This window comes from Vulpes vulpes, chromosome 4, assembly GCF_048418805.1.
Source record: "Vulpes vulpes isolate BD-2025 chromosome 4, VulVul3, whole genome shotgun sequence".
In the NCBI taxonomy this organism is placed as follows: domain Eukaryota; kingdom Metazoa; phylum Chordata; class Mammalia; order Carnivora; family Canidae; genus Vulpes; species Vulpes vulpes.
This window is the reverse complement of record NC_132783.1, coordinates 88,526,708-88,544,588: the sequence shown is the minus strand read 5'-3', so window position 1 is coordinate 88,544,588 and position 17,881 is coordinate 88,526,708. Positions and strand designations below refer to the sequence as shown.

Here is a 17,881-nt window from a genome sequence, read left to right as displayed (position 1 = left end):
TGGGCAGGCCCGGTGCCCAATCACCCTCCTCCCACAGCTGCCCCCGGGGCCCAGACGACACCCTGCAAGCCCGCACAGCACCCACGACAGGGGCCAGCACAGCCACCCCCACTTCAGACGTAGGATCCAGAGCCTCCTTCCTCCCGCCGACGGGAGGAGCACGGAGCCTGCAGGAAGGCGCTGCCGGCTGCAGGAGGGAGGCTGACCCAAGACAGCCCGTGGGGGGCCGCCCGCAGTCACACGCCACACCACACCCGGGGAATGCCTATATATATATATATTTTTTTTTTTTTACTCGTTTAATCAGAAAAAATAGAAAACACGTGTCAGGAAGGGTGGGGAGAAAGTGGAACCCTTGCGCATCGTTGGTGGGCATGGACCACGGAGCAGCTGCTGTGCAAAATGGGAGAGCAGTTCCAGAAAAATCAAACATACCATTGCCATGCGAGCCAGCAAGTCCTCTGCTGGAGATACACCCCCAGAGGGCTGAAAGCGGGGCCACGGCACATTCCTGTACGGCCATATGCACAGAAGCGTGATTCACAATAGCCTAAAGGTGCGAACGACCCACATGTCCATCGAAGAACACTCAGGTAAACCAAGTATGCTAAACACACCCGGTGGGATATTATCCAGCCCTAAAAAAAGAAGGGGATTCTGGGGCACCCGGGTGGCTCTGTCGGTTAAGCATCCATCTGCCTTCGGTTCAGGTCATGATCTCAGGGTCCGAGGGTCAAGTCCCACGTCAGGCTCCCTGCTCAGGGGGCATCTGCTCCCCCCTCTTCCTCTGCTGCTCTCCCCACCTGGGTTCTCACTTGTGTGTTCTCTCTCTCTCTCTCTCAAATAAATAAAATCTTTAAAAAAAAAAAAAAAAAGGAAGGGGATTCTGATTCCTACTACAACGTGGATGAATCTTTTTTTCATTTTTAAAGATTTTATTTATTTATTCATGAGGGACATGGAGAGAGGCAGAGACACAGGCAGAGGGAGAAGCAGGCTCCATGCAGAGAGCCTGATGCGGGACTCAACCCCAGGACCTTGGGATCACACGCTGGGTGGAAGGCAGACGCTCAACTGCTGAGCCACCCCAACGTCCCAATGTGGGTGGATCTTTAAGACATTGTGCTAAGTGAGTAAGCCAGACACAGACACCGTACGATTCCGCTGATACTCCACGCGTGGTACTCACAATAAAGACACGAAGTACAATGGTGGCTTCCAGGGGCTGGGGACAGGATGGAATGGGGGTTTTCTGTTCAATGGGGCAGAGTTTCAGTTTGGAAAGATGAAAAAGTCCTGGAAATGGGGGGCGGTGATGGTAGCACAACACCACCAATGTACTCAATGCCACCAAACTGTAGACTTAAAAACTGGCAAATTGGTAAATTTTAAGTTGTGTATCTCACTACAGTTTTTTCTTAGATGGACATTCTGTACCATTCTGGTTGGTGAACACTGGGCTGAGGATTAAGAATCCAGAGGACCTGGGTGACCCAGGCAGCTGGGTGTCCGACTCTTGATTTCAGCTCAGGTCGTGATCTCAGAGTTGTGGGATCAAGCCCTGTGTCGGGCTCTGCACCCAACGGGAAGTCGGCCTGAGATGCTTTCCCTCTCCCTCCCCCTGTTCACGCTCACTCTCTCTCTCTCTCTCTAATAAATAAATAAATCTTGAAAAAAAAAAAAAGAAGCCAGAGCACAGCGAAATGTCACCGTCTGCTAGACGTCTACCCAATTGCATCCTCCGCCCTCCGTTCTCTCACATGCAGACAAGGAGGACGGTCCCTTCCAGCTCTGATCCCCACCCCAGGGATGCGCCCACACCTGCCTGGTTGGGGGGAGGGCCAGCACCCCAGAACTGAGACACCACCCTCCAGCACTGCCCAGCCTCGAACCCTCCTGCTCAGGAAGAAAGCAGGAGTCCCACAGGTTTGGGAGTCCAACCTCTCCCATATCAGACCTGGAAACCTCAGCCTCGGCGGGCTCAGGGGTGTGGAGAGAGCTGGGCGCTTGCTTGGCTTTACCTCCAACTGTCTGCCTGTCTGTCTAAACTGGGACAAGTTTTCATGTCTCCAGGCCTTACCTGGCCCTCCACGGAAAAATAGAGAGAGCACCATCTTTTACCCAAGGGCCGCCAAAAGTGCCAGACTGGTCTGGGATCAGGGCCTCATCTGTGCTCAAGGCTCCTGCTCAGCTCTCGAACATTGAAGAGGAACAGCAGAGGTTGCTATTCCTCCTGGCTGAATGTGCAAGCAGGTTACATAGTTCCAGAAACACAGCCAGGCCAGTGGCTGCACGAGGCAGGGTTCTTATCGCTTGAACACAGTCGGCCAGGGCGTGCACATCTGTTCAGCACCCGTATGCTTCGGAGCTACTTTGGGTCCACTCTGTGCCGCACAGGACCAAGGCTGTACATCGCACACCTCCAGGCGGCGTGGTCTCTGCAGGATCAGCATAGACGGGTGCGCGTGGAGCAACTTCCTGGCAGATGGGAGTGCAGTGCCCTTTTTTTGAATTTTCACAAGGTCAGCATAACAGCTGGCTGCCAGGTGATGCGAGGAGCAATGAGTGAGGCATAGTCCTGCCCTCGGAGAGCTTGCTGTCAAGCGGGAGAGCCACGCAGCAAACCATGGAGCTGTGGTGGAGAAGGACAGCTAGGCTGATGCCTGGTGGACCTGTGGGACTCAACCAACAGAGCCCAAGGAGGGGGTGTTCTGGGCAGAGCAAGCTCAGCGGCAGAGGCCCGGGAGCGAGAGGGAACGCAGGCATCCCTCCTGGAATAGGTCAGCTTGGCCAGAGGGAGGCTCCCATACGCACTGGGCAAGAAGTGAGGATGTAGAAACAGAAAAGGCCTTGTAGGAGACCAATAAATACTGGCCAATTAATTTTAATGCTTTACCAACAGGTGATTGGAAGCCACCGAAGTATTTTTTTAGCAGGTGAACGAGGGTGCTGTTTCCACTCCCCAAAGATTGGGTTGGCTGCCGCGTTGGGAATGAATCCAACTGAAACGAGAACGAAGGCTTGGAAAACAGAAAGGCAGGGAAAGAGCCATGGCATCAGTTTCACACGGTACCAGGCCAATGGGGTGGAAGGCTGTGAACCCAAAGAATGTTAAGGAAGTAGGATCCCTCACAACTGGGTACGTTTGGGGATCGATAGTGAGCGAAATGGAGACACCAGAATGGCGGCCAAGCTTCTGCCCTTGACAGCCAGGTGATCAAGCCAGCCAGGGCAGGTAGGGGGGAGATTGGGTTTTGGGTGCGTCGAGGTAGAAGTGCCCCGGGGATCCCAGGAGGAAAGGCGCAGTGGACGTGAGGTTCTGGAAGACCATTAGCCGCTGCTAGTCATGATGTAGCCCTCTAGACCACTTGCCCATGGTTCCTTGGGCCCTTCCCACCTCGGCCCAGAGAGAAAAGACTCAGTGCTTCACAGAATTCAGATGATCCGGTGACTTCCACAGAGAAACCAAGTGCTTCAGAGCAGCAGCCATTTGTAGTGTCCCCTCGGGTGAATGATACGTCCCTAAAAACTAGTGGATCATTATGTATTTTATATTGGATTTATATTGGAAGTATTTTATATTTTAAAGATGAAAAAGCACCCAGAATGATTTAAACTGTGTATGTGGGCCCTCGTGTTGGCTTCTGCTCCGTTGTCTGCTCCACGTGACCTTGGACAACTCGAATCTACGCTTCATCTCCTCATCTGTAAAGTGGGGGCCTCGTAGGGCTGCGTGCAAACGAGGTCAACAAAGTGCTGCCCAGAAGGGCCTCGGAAGCTCTGGTGTCCAGTAGGAGTTGGTTCAGTATCACACCTTGTTGTTGCCCCTGGGTTGGGGGGTACCAGGTGGAGGCGGGGGTTGTGCAGGGGAGGGGCTGGGGATGGGCTGGGGAGCCTCAGGGACTCTCATCCCGCAAATGGGGAAAATGAAAACCTCGTGAAATGGGGAGTCTCCCTCGCCGGGGAAGGACAGGGGCAGCCCAGGTACCAAGGGATACATGCGGGAGCAGCGTGCTGGGGCCCGATGACCCCGAGAGGAGCCTGTGGGGAGGGAGGCTCACCCACAGCTACACCCAGGCCAAGGGACGGGGCGCTCCCTCCCCGGGGACTCCAAGGCCTCGAAGGTCGCCGCCACCCATGTCCTGCTAGCAGCTGCCCAGGGCTGCCATCGGTGCCCCCTGGGGCCCCGGGAGCGACTTCACAAGTTCCTTAAGACCAGGGTGAGCACTGGACAGACCCACCTCCCAGTGTGAGCCTGGGACCAACTCCCCCCCAGTGTGAGCCCAGGAGTGACTCTGCTTTGGGACAACAGGAAAGCCCCCAGAGATTCTTGAGCAATTCAAGAGGAGAGGAACCCCGGAGCAGGATAGGATTCCAGCACGTGGGGGCTCCGGCTGGCCTTACTCTGAGTTATAAAGCCAGAAGTACGTGGCTTGGGGCACAGCCAGCTGGGACTGGTTTTGTCCAAAGAGAAGCCGCAGCCTTTCCCAGGCCACGGGTGCACAGACCGGCCCTGCCTTAGTGAGGCCCCCTCCGGCCCACACACTCCGCTCTGCCCCCCGCCCCCCGCCGTCTCTAGGCCCAAGGCGTCTGGCGAGCCCCAGTCTCCAGCACGCGGCAGCGTAGAACCATCCAAGCACAGCCCAGACTCCAGGACACTCTCTCTCTGTGAACAAAGAGAACGGAACCGACACAAACGGACTCCATCCTGGGCCTGAGCACCCTCAGCTCCGACCAGGCAGCCAAGCATGAGACGAGCAGAGCCCAGGATGAGGGGCCGCAGCAGAGCTCAGGGAGGAAGGGGGTGGTTAATAAGAACACAGTTCCAATATTTGGAAATAGTCTCATTTACCAAGTCATGCTGGCTCTTCTTCAAATCTCCGGGCCACCAGACATGCCCTAACTCCTCACTCCTGCGAGTTCACAGTTGAGAAATAATTAAGCGGATTCATGCCTGGTATATGCAGAGCTGCTCAGAGGCCAGAGCCTGCTCCGCTATTTGAACTGAACAACCAACTCTGCAGTCGGGTGATACTAAAGGAAACAATGCCCTTCTTTCCCCTAACTCAGAAAATTTAATTTAGGTGTTTTATCAAAAACTGGCGCTCCCAGTAGATTAATGGTCCACTATAATTTTTCATATTAAATTAACTGAGTGCAGAATGGCTTTGCTGGTTTTGAATGACAGCCTCCAGCATTTAGCTCATCGTCTTTAAGAAAGCATAAGATGAGGAACGAAAACCACGGGGCCTGCGTTACCACCTTTTCTCTGTCCTTTTGGAGGCTTTTCCACTGTCTGGTGCCACGCAGAACAGTCAGGAGCAGTCAGGCAGCACCTGGGCCCGTTGATCTCCAGTCTGCATCCCTAACAAAACACCAACCCAGCCCGCCTCATCTTGTCACTACAAAAGGAGGAACACTCCTGAGTGACATTTCGTCCCTCTCACTTTATCTTCCCAACACCCCTCGACTCAACACAATTACCCCCCGTTTTACAAATGAAGAGACTGAGCAACTGAGCAAGAGTTTGCTCATGGTCACACGAGCCAGTGGCAGAGCTAGGGCAGGACTCCCAGTCCAGTGCTCTTCCTCCACACTAGAGTGGCTGCAAGTGACTTCGCTTTGTAATCGTTCACTATTTTTTCAGTATAAACCTTTGTCTTGCCTTTTTTTCCCCCATCTCTTCTTCCATTCTGAATTCAAAGGAATGAATTATCCTTTAGCTCTTGTCCATCTTACCTGTCTAGCCTCATTCTCATCATTGTTCACCGTGAACCTCAGGCTGCAGCCAACATGGAGACATGTGCTATGTCCTGCACCCACAATGCCCTGGCTTTTGCTCAGTGCTGCTCCTTCTGCTGTGATGCTTTCCCCGCCTTCTTTGCCTCCCCAGTTTTCCCAAACCAAATGCCATTTCCTCCACGGGGCCTCTCCAAATGCTCTATATACACCATGATCACGTGGGATTGGTTCCTGGGATGCCAGAATGGCTCAGCACCACAAATCAGGAATGATGATATGCCACATTAACAAAAAGAAGAAGAAAAATTGTATGATCCTCTCAATAGATGGAAATAAAGCATTTGACAAAAATCAGCATCTTTTCATGATAAATGCTCTCAACAAGTCAGGTATAGAAAGAATGTACCTCATAATAGAACCATATATGACAATCCCATAGCCAACATCACACACAACAGTGTAAGGTTGAAAGCTTTTACTCTAAGAGCAGGAGCAAGATAAGAAAGTGCACTGTCACCACTTTTATTCACTATGATACTGGAAGTCCTAACCAGAATAATTAAGCAAGAAAAAAAATAGTAAAAGGCATCCAAATCAGAAAGGAAGAAGTAAAATCATCTGTTTGTAGGTGGCATGATCCTACATACAGATAACCCTAAATATTTCACCCCGAAATTGTTAGAATAAATAAATTCAACAAATACAAAATCAACATACAAACATCAGTTGTATTTCTGTGCAGTAATGACAAATATCGAAAAAAAGAAATTAGTACAACAACCCCATTCACAATAGCATCAGGTTGGGTGACATTTGTGACATTTTGTCCCTCTCACTTTATCCTCCCAACACACCTCCACTCAACATGATTACCCCCATTTTACAAATGAAGAGACTGAGCGTCTGAGCAAGGTGAGGGGCATTAGCAAGGGCACTTGTGATGAGCATCAGGTGTTGTATGTAAGTGATGAATCACTAAATTCTACACCTGAAACTAATATTACACTGTATGTTAACTAACTGGAATTTAAATAAAAACTTGGAAAGGAAAAAAAAAAAGAATAAAATACAGAAATAGAATAAAATTTATTCTATTAAATTTCTATTATTCTAAATTTATTTATTTATAATTATCATAAATTTATAAATAAATTTATTTATAAAAATATTTAAAAATATAAATTTATAAATAAATTTATGAATAAATAAATTTAACCAAGGAGAAGAAAGACCAGGACACTAAAAACTCTAAGACATGGATAAAAAAAAATTAAAGAAGACACAAATAAAGGGAAAGATATCCTGCATTCATAGATTAGAAGGATTTATCACTTCTCAGCCTTTTGGCAGAGATCCAGTGCATAGATTAGAAGAATTCGTATTATTAAAATATACATACTATTCAAAGATTCAATGCAATCTCTATTAAAATTCCAATGGTATTTTTCACAGAAATAAAAAAAATAACAATCCTAAAATTTGTATTGACCCTCAAAAGATTCTGAATAGCTAAAGGAATCTTGAGTAAGAAGAACAAAGTTAGAAGCATCTCACTTCCTGATTTCAAACCATATTACAAAGCTATGATAGCCAAAACAGGATGGTGCTGGCATAAAAACAGACACATAGACCAATGGAAAAGAATATAGAGCTCAGAAATATACAGTCAACTAATCTTCAGCAAAGGCGCCAAGAATACACAATGGGGAAAGATAATCTCTCCAATAAATGGTGCTGGGAAAACTAGATAGCCACATGCAAAAGAATGAAATTGGACCCTTATCTCCTAGCAAATACAAAAATCAACTCAAAATGGATTACATACTTAAATGTAAGACCTGAAACTGTAAAACACCTGAAAAAAAAAAAATAGGAAAAAAGCTCCTTGAACGTTGGCCTTGGCGATGTTTTTTTTAGATATGACACCAAAACCAAAAGTTAACAGGTGGGATTACGTCAAATTAAAAATCTTCTGCGCAGCAAAGGAAATCATCAACAAAATGAAAAGGCAACCTGTGGAATAGGAGAAATATTTGTAAACCATATATCCACTACGGGGTTAATGTCCAAAATATACAGGAATCCATACAACTCAATAGCCAGAAACAAATAGCCCAATTTAAAAATGTGCAAAGGACCCATATAGATATTTTTTTTTTTCAAAAAGATGTACGGATGGCCAATAGGTATGTGAAAAAGGGCTCAACATCATTAATCACCAGGGCAATGCAAATCAGAACCACAACGAGACAACCTCTCAGCCCTATTAGGATGTCTATAATCAAAAGACAAAAGACACCAAGCATTTGCAAGAATGGGAAGAAACTGGAGCCCTCATATATTGCCTGTAGAGATGTAAAACGGTACAGTTGCTCTGGAAGACAATATGGCAGCTGTTCAACAGTTAAACATGAGTTACCATATGACCTAGAAATTCCACTCCTAGTTATATACCCAAGAGAACTGACAGTTATATGTTCACACAAAAACACACCAGTGCTCACATTACAGGGACTCTTTTATTGGGGTTCCTCTACCACAGACATCAATTGCTGAACAATAGCTACCTGTCCTGATTGTGTCCAGTACCATTGATGACAGTGTTGAATGGAGCTAGCTCCTGTCCATCACCACGTTTTTTGAGCTTGCTCTTATGTTTTAAGAGGTTCCAGGGGCACATTTCTGCACTGAAATCTAAAGATGTTTTAAAAACTCTAAAAAAAAAAACCTATTTACAAAAATATAGTAAATGCCATTACCTGAGTATTTACTCAAGTGTTTGTACATTTCTGTTAATTTATGAATGATTTTTTTTCAGTAAAAAATACACATTCAAGAACCACCAAAGGAAAAAAAAAAAGAAAACAATGCTCAGATGAACATTATTCATAATAGCCCAAAAGTGGAAACAACCCAAAGGTCCATTAACTAATGAATGGATAAACAAAAATGGTGGCACATGCCTACATTAGAATTTTATTCAGCCGTAAAAAGGAGTGAAAGCCTGATACACGCTACAATGCGGATGGACCTTGAAAGCATTGCTAAATGGAAGGCTACATAATGTATGATTCTATTTATATGAAATATCCATTATGGGCAAATCCATAGGGACGGGAATTAGATTAATGGCTTGCAGAGGCATGGCGGGAGAAGAAATGATCAATGGGTCTAGAACTTCTCTTTGTGGCAAGGAAATCTCTGGAACTAGTAGTGGTGATGGTTGCAATGTGGTGAGTATCCTAAAAGCCACTACGCTGTACACTTTAAAAGGGTGGATTTTGGGGATCCCTGGGTGGCGCAGCGGTTTGGCGCCTGCCTTTGGCCCAGGGCGCGATCCTGGAGACCCGGGATCGAATCCCACATCGGGCTCCCGGTGCATGGAGCCTGCTTCTCCCTCTGCCTGTGTCTCTGCCTCTCTCTCTCTCTCTTTGACTATCACAAATAAATAAAAATTAAAAAAATAAAATAAAATAAAAGGGTGGATTTTATGTCATATTAATTTCATTTCCAATTTTTTTTAAGTCTGGCACATGGTTGAGAAAGGCTGGAGGACCAGAGAGTGGGTGAGTAGAAGTCACCTGGCACCTGCACTCCCACTCCTGCGGCCCTGGCTCCCATCACCTCTCGGGGCCTCCTCCTCTCTCACCCCCCAGGCCCACCTTTACGGGTCTCCCACTGCCCACCTGCGTGAACCATGCCTTCTTATTTTCTCTATGTTTTGATGTTTTGACCTCGGGGGCTTTGCTGAGCCCAGAGAGCCTGGCCCTCCCAGGGTTGGCCGATTCCTAAAGATACTAAAAGACTCACCACCCATTCATGTGCAAGCCAGCCAATCCAAAATATTCCAATCCTTCCCTCTCTCTCTAGCTCTTGCTCTCTGGTGCACACCAGGGCTGGGCTCCAGCCACTGGAGACACCCCCCCTCCCCTGTGCCCCAGAGCCTGCAGGCATTATTCAAACCAGCCAATCCTAAACCTGCTCACCCTGCCTGGCCTCAACTGTCCCAGGCACACCATGAGAAAGGCTCCTGCCCGCATTGCCTCTGGCTCCCTCTGCCTCCTGACTGCCCTGATGCTTCCCCGTGGAGCCCCGTACGGTGCATGCCCTGCTCCTGGAGGGGGGGGGTAAAAACTTCTTGGGGCCAGGTCATCATTTCCACATTATCCATAGGATCCAGGTGTTACCATACCTGATTCAAATGAACCCCCAGCACACGTGGAAACCCCACCCTTCAAATCTTGCTTCCACTTTCCCCTTTCCCATCTACCTTTTCTCCCCCTACACTCTCCAAGCTTTGGAGCCAGCCCCACCCATCACCACCTCCCTAAGCACACCACCTCCTGTCACCAAGCCCTCATGGTGCCGGGGCCTCTGTCTCAAACACCTTCTCCCTGTCCTGCCTCTTGGCCTCACTTGTTCCTGAGAGCTCACCACGCTTCCCTTCGTAATGCTGTGCCCTGGAAGCCCACGAGGATGGCCTCTCTGTGCTCCGACAGTGCGAGGCCCTGTCTCCCTCAAAGCCAGTAGCAGCCCGCGTGGCTGTCTCCCACCTGGCCCATGAGCTCCTCCAACACACGCACCATGATGCCCCATTTCTGGGTGCCCAGGGCTTAGCACCGAGCCAGCAGAGTATTGCTGACTCAGTAAATACAGGGTTTTCTGTTTTAGTGTAAGAAATGTCCTCTTGGGGCATCTGGGTGGCTCAGGTGCTTAAGCGTCTGCCTTCAGCGCAGGTCATGATCCAGGGGGTCCTGGGGTCGAGCCCCACGTTGGGCTCTTTGCTTGGCAGGGAGCCTGCCTCTCCCTCTCCACCTGCTTCTCCCCCAGCTCATGCTCACTCTCTCTCTCAAATAAATGAATAAATAACCTGGAAAGCAAGAGAAAAGAGGAAGGAGGAAGGAAGGAAGGAAAGAAGGAAGGAAGGAAGGAAGGAAGGAAGGAAGGAAGGAAGGAAGGAAGGAAGGAAGGAGGAATCTCCTCTGTAGGCGTGGAGGCCCTGGAGGAGGAGCCTAGCAGGGCCCGGGCAGGCCATCCTGGGGGGAGGCTTGGCAGCTGGATGGGTGAAGGGGTGACGCCAGCCGGTGGATGGGGGGCGAGGGGAGGGGGGAGGCGGGCTGCTCTACTCACACTGTTCCTCCCACTCGCGCTCCTCGCGCTCACTGGTGCCGCTCTGCAGCTGGGCCTGCTTCAGGGTCCAGTAGAGCTCCTTGGCCCTCTGCTCCTCCTGGAGGCGAATCTGCTCTTCCCCTCGCTTCCTCTCCTCTTCCTCTTTCCTCTAAAATACCACGGGGACAAACGCCATGAGGTGGGGAGAGAGAAGCACCTTTGTGGGTGGGCGGCGGGGTGGCGGGCGCGGGGGCCGCCAGTGGAAGGGCCGCAGTCAGGCCTAGCCAAGGCTGCAGCTAGGACTGAGCGGGTCGACTCATGGATCGGGGCACGGGGGTGGCTCAGTGGCTTAAACTGCTGGCTCTTGGTCTCAGCTCAGGTCATGATCTCAGGGTGGCAAGACCGGGCCCTGTGTTGGGCTTCCCACTGGGTGGCGGGGCGTCTGCTTGGGATTCTTGCCCTCTCCCTCTGCCCTTCCCACCCTAAAATAAAGAAATAAATCTTAAAAATATATCTATATGTGGAGCAATCTGTAGATTCTAAAGCTTTCTGCAAAGACAAGTGGATGCTGGGCCATCCTCGGCCACACTTGCCCCCTGGGAGGGGGAGGGCCGGGTACCTTTCGTCCTGGAGGCCAATGAGGCAGGTTATGATCATGTCTTAGCCTTGTGTCTGCATAAGGTATTTCAAGGACAAGCAGGTTTGGGGGCCCCACATCTCCACTTTCAGGATCCAAGGAGGCTGTCATGTGTGTGTGTGTGTGTTCGTCTACCTTTGTTCACAAAGTAACCAGCACATGTCAAACGTGCATTAAATGCCAACGGCTCAAAAAAATAATAATAAATAAAAAATAAATGCCAAAGGCTCGTTTTCAAAACCAGCAATTTTTCTAAACTGCTTCACCCCAACCTACGCCACCCTCACCCGGTGCCCGGAGGCCACGTGCTCAGTGATCTTAGTTGCTCCTTCAGTGGTGACATATCTGGCCTGACTCATGCAGCTAATTTTTCGATTGATCGATTCTAGACATTCAACTACTGCCTTTCTTTTTTGGGTACGGATTTCCTATTTACCTGTCTCCCGCACAGGTACACGCCCAGACGTTTCCTCTCCTCATCCTTATGACGTCAACGTCACAATGTGTGGTGAGATCAATGACCAGGGTGACGATGGCTCACCACAAAGCCAGGTCAGGGGGCTGTGTTCACCAATTATAAGAAGTACGTTTTGTAACTTCCTAACATAACCTCCAAAACGTGGGTGTCTCTCACAACTTACAAGTTCCTTTTTTAATAGGCAATGGGATTTTATTTCTAAAATAATGATTCACAAGCAAGCGCTTAACTCATATGGCATCTTACATTCGGTAAAACAGGGTAGTACGATGGCTTTTTCCTTCCTGGGTTCACAATTGTTTTATTTTGAAGTTGAATATTGAATTTTCCCAAACTTCTCTACGATCAGTAGTAAAATTTCTCTGTGCTTATTATTACAGCAGCTCAACAGCAGTTATCTTTTTTTTCCAGGGTCACCGCTGTCCCCAGATGCCAGCCTTCCTTCTTCCTGCCATCTCAGCTGGTTGCTACCTGGGTCTCTTGTCCATCCGTCCACGGGGCACTCATTTCTCAGCCCTCCCTGAGTTGAAGCCCTTGTTTCCCTGTTCCATGTTTTTGTTGGTTGCTTGGTTTGGTTTGGTTTGGGGTTTTGGGGGCGTTTTTTGGTCACTTTGCCATTTTGCAGCAGCATAACTTGCAGGACTTTTCAGGTACAGACGCACAGAGAGACACTCTCTGAGTCTTGTCTGAAAACATCTATCAGCTGCCCTCAGATACAGCTGCCAATTTAGCAGAGCATAGAATTTAATTAAAAATCACTTTCCTAAAGCACAGTTTGGAAGACGTGACTTCCCAGCACCCAGTGCTGCCATTCAGATTCTCAACCTCCTGCATGAGACATTAATTTTTTTCTTTATCGCGGATGTTCTGAACATTGTTAAATGGTGTGCCGTGGTGGGGATTTTCTTTCATGGATTGTACTAGGCACTCAGGGAGCTTTCCGCCTGAAGTGTCGGATCTTTCCAGTCCTATACACCTTGGCTTACAATTTCTTGGACAATTTTTTCTCCTCTCGTTGTTTTTCTTTCTAGAATTCCTGTTTGTCAAATGCTGGACTCCTTGACTTGATCCTCTAGGAGGTTTATCACTCCTCTCTTATTTTCTCTCTCCTGTTCTATTTCCTGGTTGATTTCACTGATTTTGTCTAAATCCGTTGCTATGTTTTGTTTTGTTTTGTTTTGTTTTGTTTTTCAGCATTGTATTTGTCATTCCCAAGCCCTCCTCCTTATCTCTGGTTGTTCCTTTTAGCTTCATAGCACCCTGACCTGGTTTCAAGAGTGTGACGTTTCATGGCCTAGAATTTTAGAGCTTTCCTCCTCCCTATATTCTGATTTAGATCTACGTCCTCCATTTTTTGCTTTTTGTTTTCTTTAAAATATGGTTTTTTGTGGTGCCTGTTACTGATGTTGGAGGCTTTCCTCAGATGTCTGATGTTTCCTGGCTGTCCATATTCAAGAGAGAAAATAACTATCTGAAGACTCAAGGGTGTAGACAGGACTTCCTAGGGAGGTGGGCTTCACTCTAGGATGACTGGATGAGGGGTCAGCCATTTCACTGAGGAACACTCAAGTGGAAGTATCTAGGGGCCCTTTGTCTGAGACTATATGGGTCTTCTCCTCCATCCCACCTCGGTGAAGTCTGACCACCAGCAAACCACCTGTCTGTTGGGGAGGCAGGCTGCAGACAGGACAGCCCCGAGACCCTAGCAAGCAGAATCCCTGGCTTGTGCCCGACACTTCACGGGAACACCGTGCTTTGAGATGCCTTCTCTGCAAACATCCCCGTCAGGTGTCCTCCAGGAATGGCCACAAAGAGTCCTCCCGGGGTTGGCAGTGGCAGCAGAGGTATCCGGGTAGGGTACCATCCTAAGTCCAGAGCAGGTCCTGCATGAGCCCTAGTCTCTTGTTTCTCCCCCTCAGGGTGCTCTCTGACTGTCTCCTTCATGAAAGAGGTTAACCGCATGGCCCCAGAAGCTCATATTTCTGGAATCATCCTGGAGCTGAATGGCTAGGCCATGGTTCCAGCAGGGTAGCTAGCAAGCAGATGAACCCTGCCAGGCAGCACCATATGTTTATCGCATGATCATGAGATTGCGTCACCAGAAAAGAGATAACAGGCTGATTTCCTGTGGCTCAAACTGATAATTTTTTTATAAATGAAGACACCCTGCAAAAATATTGGCTGGCCCTTGACATCCCAGAGGCAACCCCCGGCTGCAGGTCCTCGCTACTAAAAGTAAGACCTGTCCTTAATCCTCCTGCTTCTCACCCATCCCTCGCCCGCTCTCTCCGCTCGGCCTAACACACTGAGCTCTGAGCCTCTGCTTCTCCCCATCTCCTCCTGCTCGGAGGGAGGGAGGCCTAGAAGAAATGGATGGAGAAGGGGACATGAGGGCCCAGCCATCCCTCAGAGATACTGGTCACCAACCCGAGCTCCCCTCTTCACAGGCCCTGATGCCTCTGGTCCTGAGCCCACAAGGAATCCAGAGTGAACTACCCTCTTCCCGCAGGTGCCCCCCCGAACCCCCCACTCTCACCACTCTGTCTTCCACCCTCCAAACTTTGGCAAACATTTTCTTATCTGTTCTCTTTTTGTTGTTGTTTCTTTCAATTTCTTTTTTTTTTTTTTTTTTGTATATTTTTTAATTGGACTTTGATTTGCCAACATATAGTGTAACACCCAGTGCTCATCCCGTCTAGTGCCCCCTCAATGCCCATCACCCAGTCACCCCCACCCCCCGCCCACCTCCCCTTCCACTACCCCCTTGTTCTCATGTTATCTGTTCTCTCTTCTCCTTTTCTATCTCCTTGTGCTTTACAAGGTTTTCAGTCCTTTGCTACCATTTAAATGGATCGACAAGAGTGTGGGGTTGGGGAGAGGTGGGTAACTGAGTTTTTAATCGCTCATTTGATAAAAAAGACAAAGTTTTCTGTTTCTTCTGAAACAGTATAGATTAAGGATTTTCTTTTAATTCAGCAATCAACTTTTTAGTCTTGAAAAATTGGCAAAATTCCCACTTCCTAATGAGTCCCTCTCAAGAGTTGGGCATGAGGACAAAAGAAGCTGTGTCACTCACCAAATACTCGCAGAGCACCCAGAGGCTCAGGCCTGTGTCGGGCTCTGGGGACACAGCAGTGGCCAAGACACACACAGGCCCCTCCTGGCGCTTGCCTTCCAGGGGGTGAGACACACCAGACAAATAAAAATCAGGAAATACCAGAAAATAAACAGCATGCAGAGAATTAAAACAGGGTAAACAACTGGGAGAATTTAGGAGGCTACCTTAGGCCGTGTGACCAGAAGTCCTCTCAGAAGGGGATATGGGATCTGACAATTAAACAGTAGAGAAGGAGCCCATAAGTGAGTTATCAGGGACATGAAATTTCCAGGCAGAGAAAACCACAAGCACCACAGGCCCAGCACTGCAAATGGCCTTGGCCTGTTTGAGTATAGAATCATCCACTGTGGTTGGAAGAGGAGAAGTCAAAACTCTATGTTTGATGAGTTCGAGATACCATCCGACATCCCGGAGGCCTGCTATTAGCCGCGGGATGCGGGAGCCTGGGGCTTACGGGCGAGTTCAGCTGAAGATTCCGGCTCAGGAGTCATCTGCATGGGGAAGATGTTTCTCAGCCATGGGACCTAATGCTATCATCACCGAGAAAGCATGCAGATCAAGAGAAAACAACCAGAAATGAGGTACGGAGCTGAAAGTACAGCGCAGGGAATATAGTCAATAAACTGGTAATAATGTTGTAGGGGGACAGATGGTGACTCCACTTACCAAGGTGTGCACTGTGTAATGCAGAGAATTGTGCAATCACGATGTCGCACACCTGAACCTAATACAACGCTGTAGGTCGATTATACTTCAACAATAACAATGAGAGAGAGAACAACCAGAGCATCTTGAGCCACTCCACCATTGAAAAGTTGAGAGGAAGAGCTGGAGCCAGGAAAGGAGGCTGAGAAGGAAGGCCAATAGAGAAGCGAAAAACCCAGAAGGGGTGAGGTCTGTTGGGGAAGCCAAGAAAAAGAACGTTTCAAGTAAAAGGGAGTGGTAAACTGAGCTGCAGGCCCCGAGACATCACGGAAGATAAGGACAGAGAAGTGACAAGGGACGGCAGGCAGGTCATGGCCTCAGGATGTGATGAGAGAGTGGCCCTGGTGGAGTGGAGAGGCAGCCGTCCAGACAGTGGGGGGGAGCAAGCGGAGATGACCTCAGATGGCCCTTTAGGGACATATTCTGCAGAGAGAAGCAGAGGCAGGAGCGGCAGGTGGAGGGGACATGGGGTCAGGAGGGAGATAGACTCGGGTAGGAAATGCTAGAGCTGGGAGTTGACGATGGATGCGAAACGGGAACAAAAACTGGAGCAAAGGGGCAGCCCTGGTGGCTCAGTGGTTTAGCACTGCCTTCAGCCCAGGGTGTGATCCTGGAGACCCAGGATCGAGTCCCACATTGGGCTCCCTGCATGGAGCCTGCTTCTCCCTCTGCCTGTCTCTGCCTCTCTCTGTGTGTCTCTCACGAATAAATAAATAAATAAAATATTTTTTAAAAAAGACTGAATAATGTTCCATTATATACAGATTAGATGGATACACACAGAATGTCTATATGTCAGATTTTACTTATCCACTCATTGCTCAGCAGACACTTAGGTTGTGTTCGGCGAATGGGGACAAAGTTTCAGTCATGCAGGATGAGTACGCTCTGGATTTACCGCATGGTGCCTAACAGTTCATACCATCCCTGCTGTATACTTGAAATCTGCTAGGACAGTAGATCTTCAGTGTTCCTGCCACACACAGAGAAGGTCACCAGGTAAGGTGACGGATGTGCTGATTGTCTTGATAATGGTCATCATTTTGCAATGTCTGCGTATACGAAAACATTGCACATCTTAAATATGTACGATTTTTCTTTAGAAGTTGTAGCTCCGTGAATTGGGGTGGGGGGCCAGGAACCACCCACAAATGAATAAATCGATAAATGGCAGAGCCGCTGCTCACTCAGGCCCCTTCATGCAGAGCGAACGGCACACTGGGGGCCAGACACCTGCTGCCACCTCCACCTCGGGGGAAAGCAACCGGCCACTTCCAAGTGACCAGGACAAGCTTCTCATGGGGACAGGGGAGCCACAGGGGAACATTTCACAGCTCCAGATAAAAAGCACAGCCTCCCGACCCCCGCGGCTGACATCGCCAGAAGAACATCTCAGAAGCCGCTGGCCCCTCCGCAGCCCTGATGGAAAGTCCACCCAAAGGGCAGCCGCTGGGGCAGAGCGGCCCAGAGGCCGACAGACCAGTGCCCCCTGCTCCTACCCTAGGGAGCCGCGCCCCCCACACACCCCCAGCCCTCGGCCGCCCGCCTCTTGCCCCTTTCCTGATAAGCAGCTGCACCCCACGGACCCCGACGCCTGGGCCCCTCACCCCGAGATGCAGGCTTTTCTGGAAGGCCCGGTCGTTTTGGTCGTGTCGGGGAGCAGGACTCCCTGTCCCCTTCAAGGGTCCTGCTCGCTGGACGAGGACTCCAAGTGACAGGAGACAGATTCACGGGAGAAAGTCAGGCCAGGTGGCTCAGCGGTCTAGCACCGCCTGGGGCCCAGGGTGTGGTCCTGGAGACCGGGGATGGAGTCCCACGTCGGGCTCCCTGCATGGGGCCTGCTTCTCCCTCTGCCTGGGTCTCTGCCTCAATCTCTCTCTCTCTCTCTCTCTCTCTGTGTGTGTCTCTCATGAATAAATAAATAAAATATTTAAAAAAAAAAAAAAAAAAAAGAAAGTCAGCCGTAGCAGCGTCTACATACAAGACAGGCACATGGATGGGGAAGCCTGGCAGGCCAAACGCGGGATGTGCCATCCTGAACTCAGGACAAGGGGGTAGGGGCCTGGGATTTCAAAAGAAAGGGATGCAGTCC

General features: G+C 49.3%; 1 protein-coding gene across 2 annotated transcripts in view; it reads right to left on the bottom strand.

The window, feature by feature from the left end:
* SH2D4B (SH2 domain containing 4B) overlaps window positions 1-17,881 on the bottom strand; it is a 79,864-nt gene that overhangs the window by 32,104 nt on the left and 29,879 nt on the right. For both annotated transcript variants that reach the window (XM_072755121.1, XM_026010167.2), the window contains exon 4: window positions 10,873-11,020. In XM_072755121.1, coding sequence (XP_072611222.1) covers window positions 10,873-11,020 — 148 coding nt within the window. The remainder of the gene's footprint in view (window positions 1-10,872; window positions 11,021-17,881) is intronic.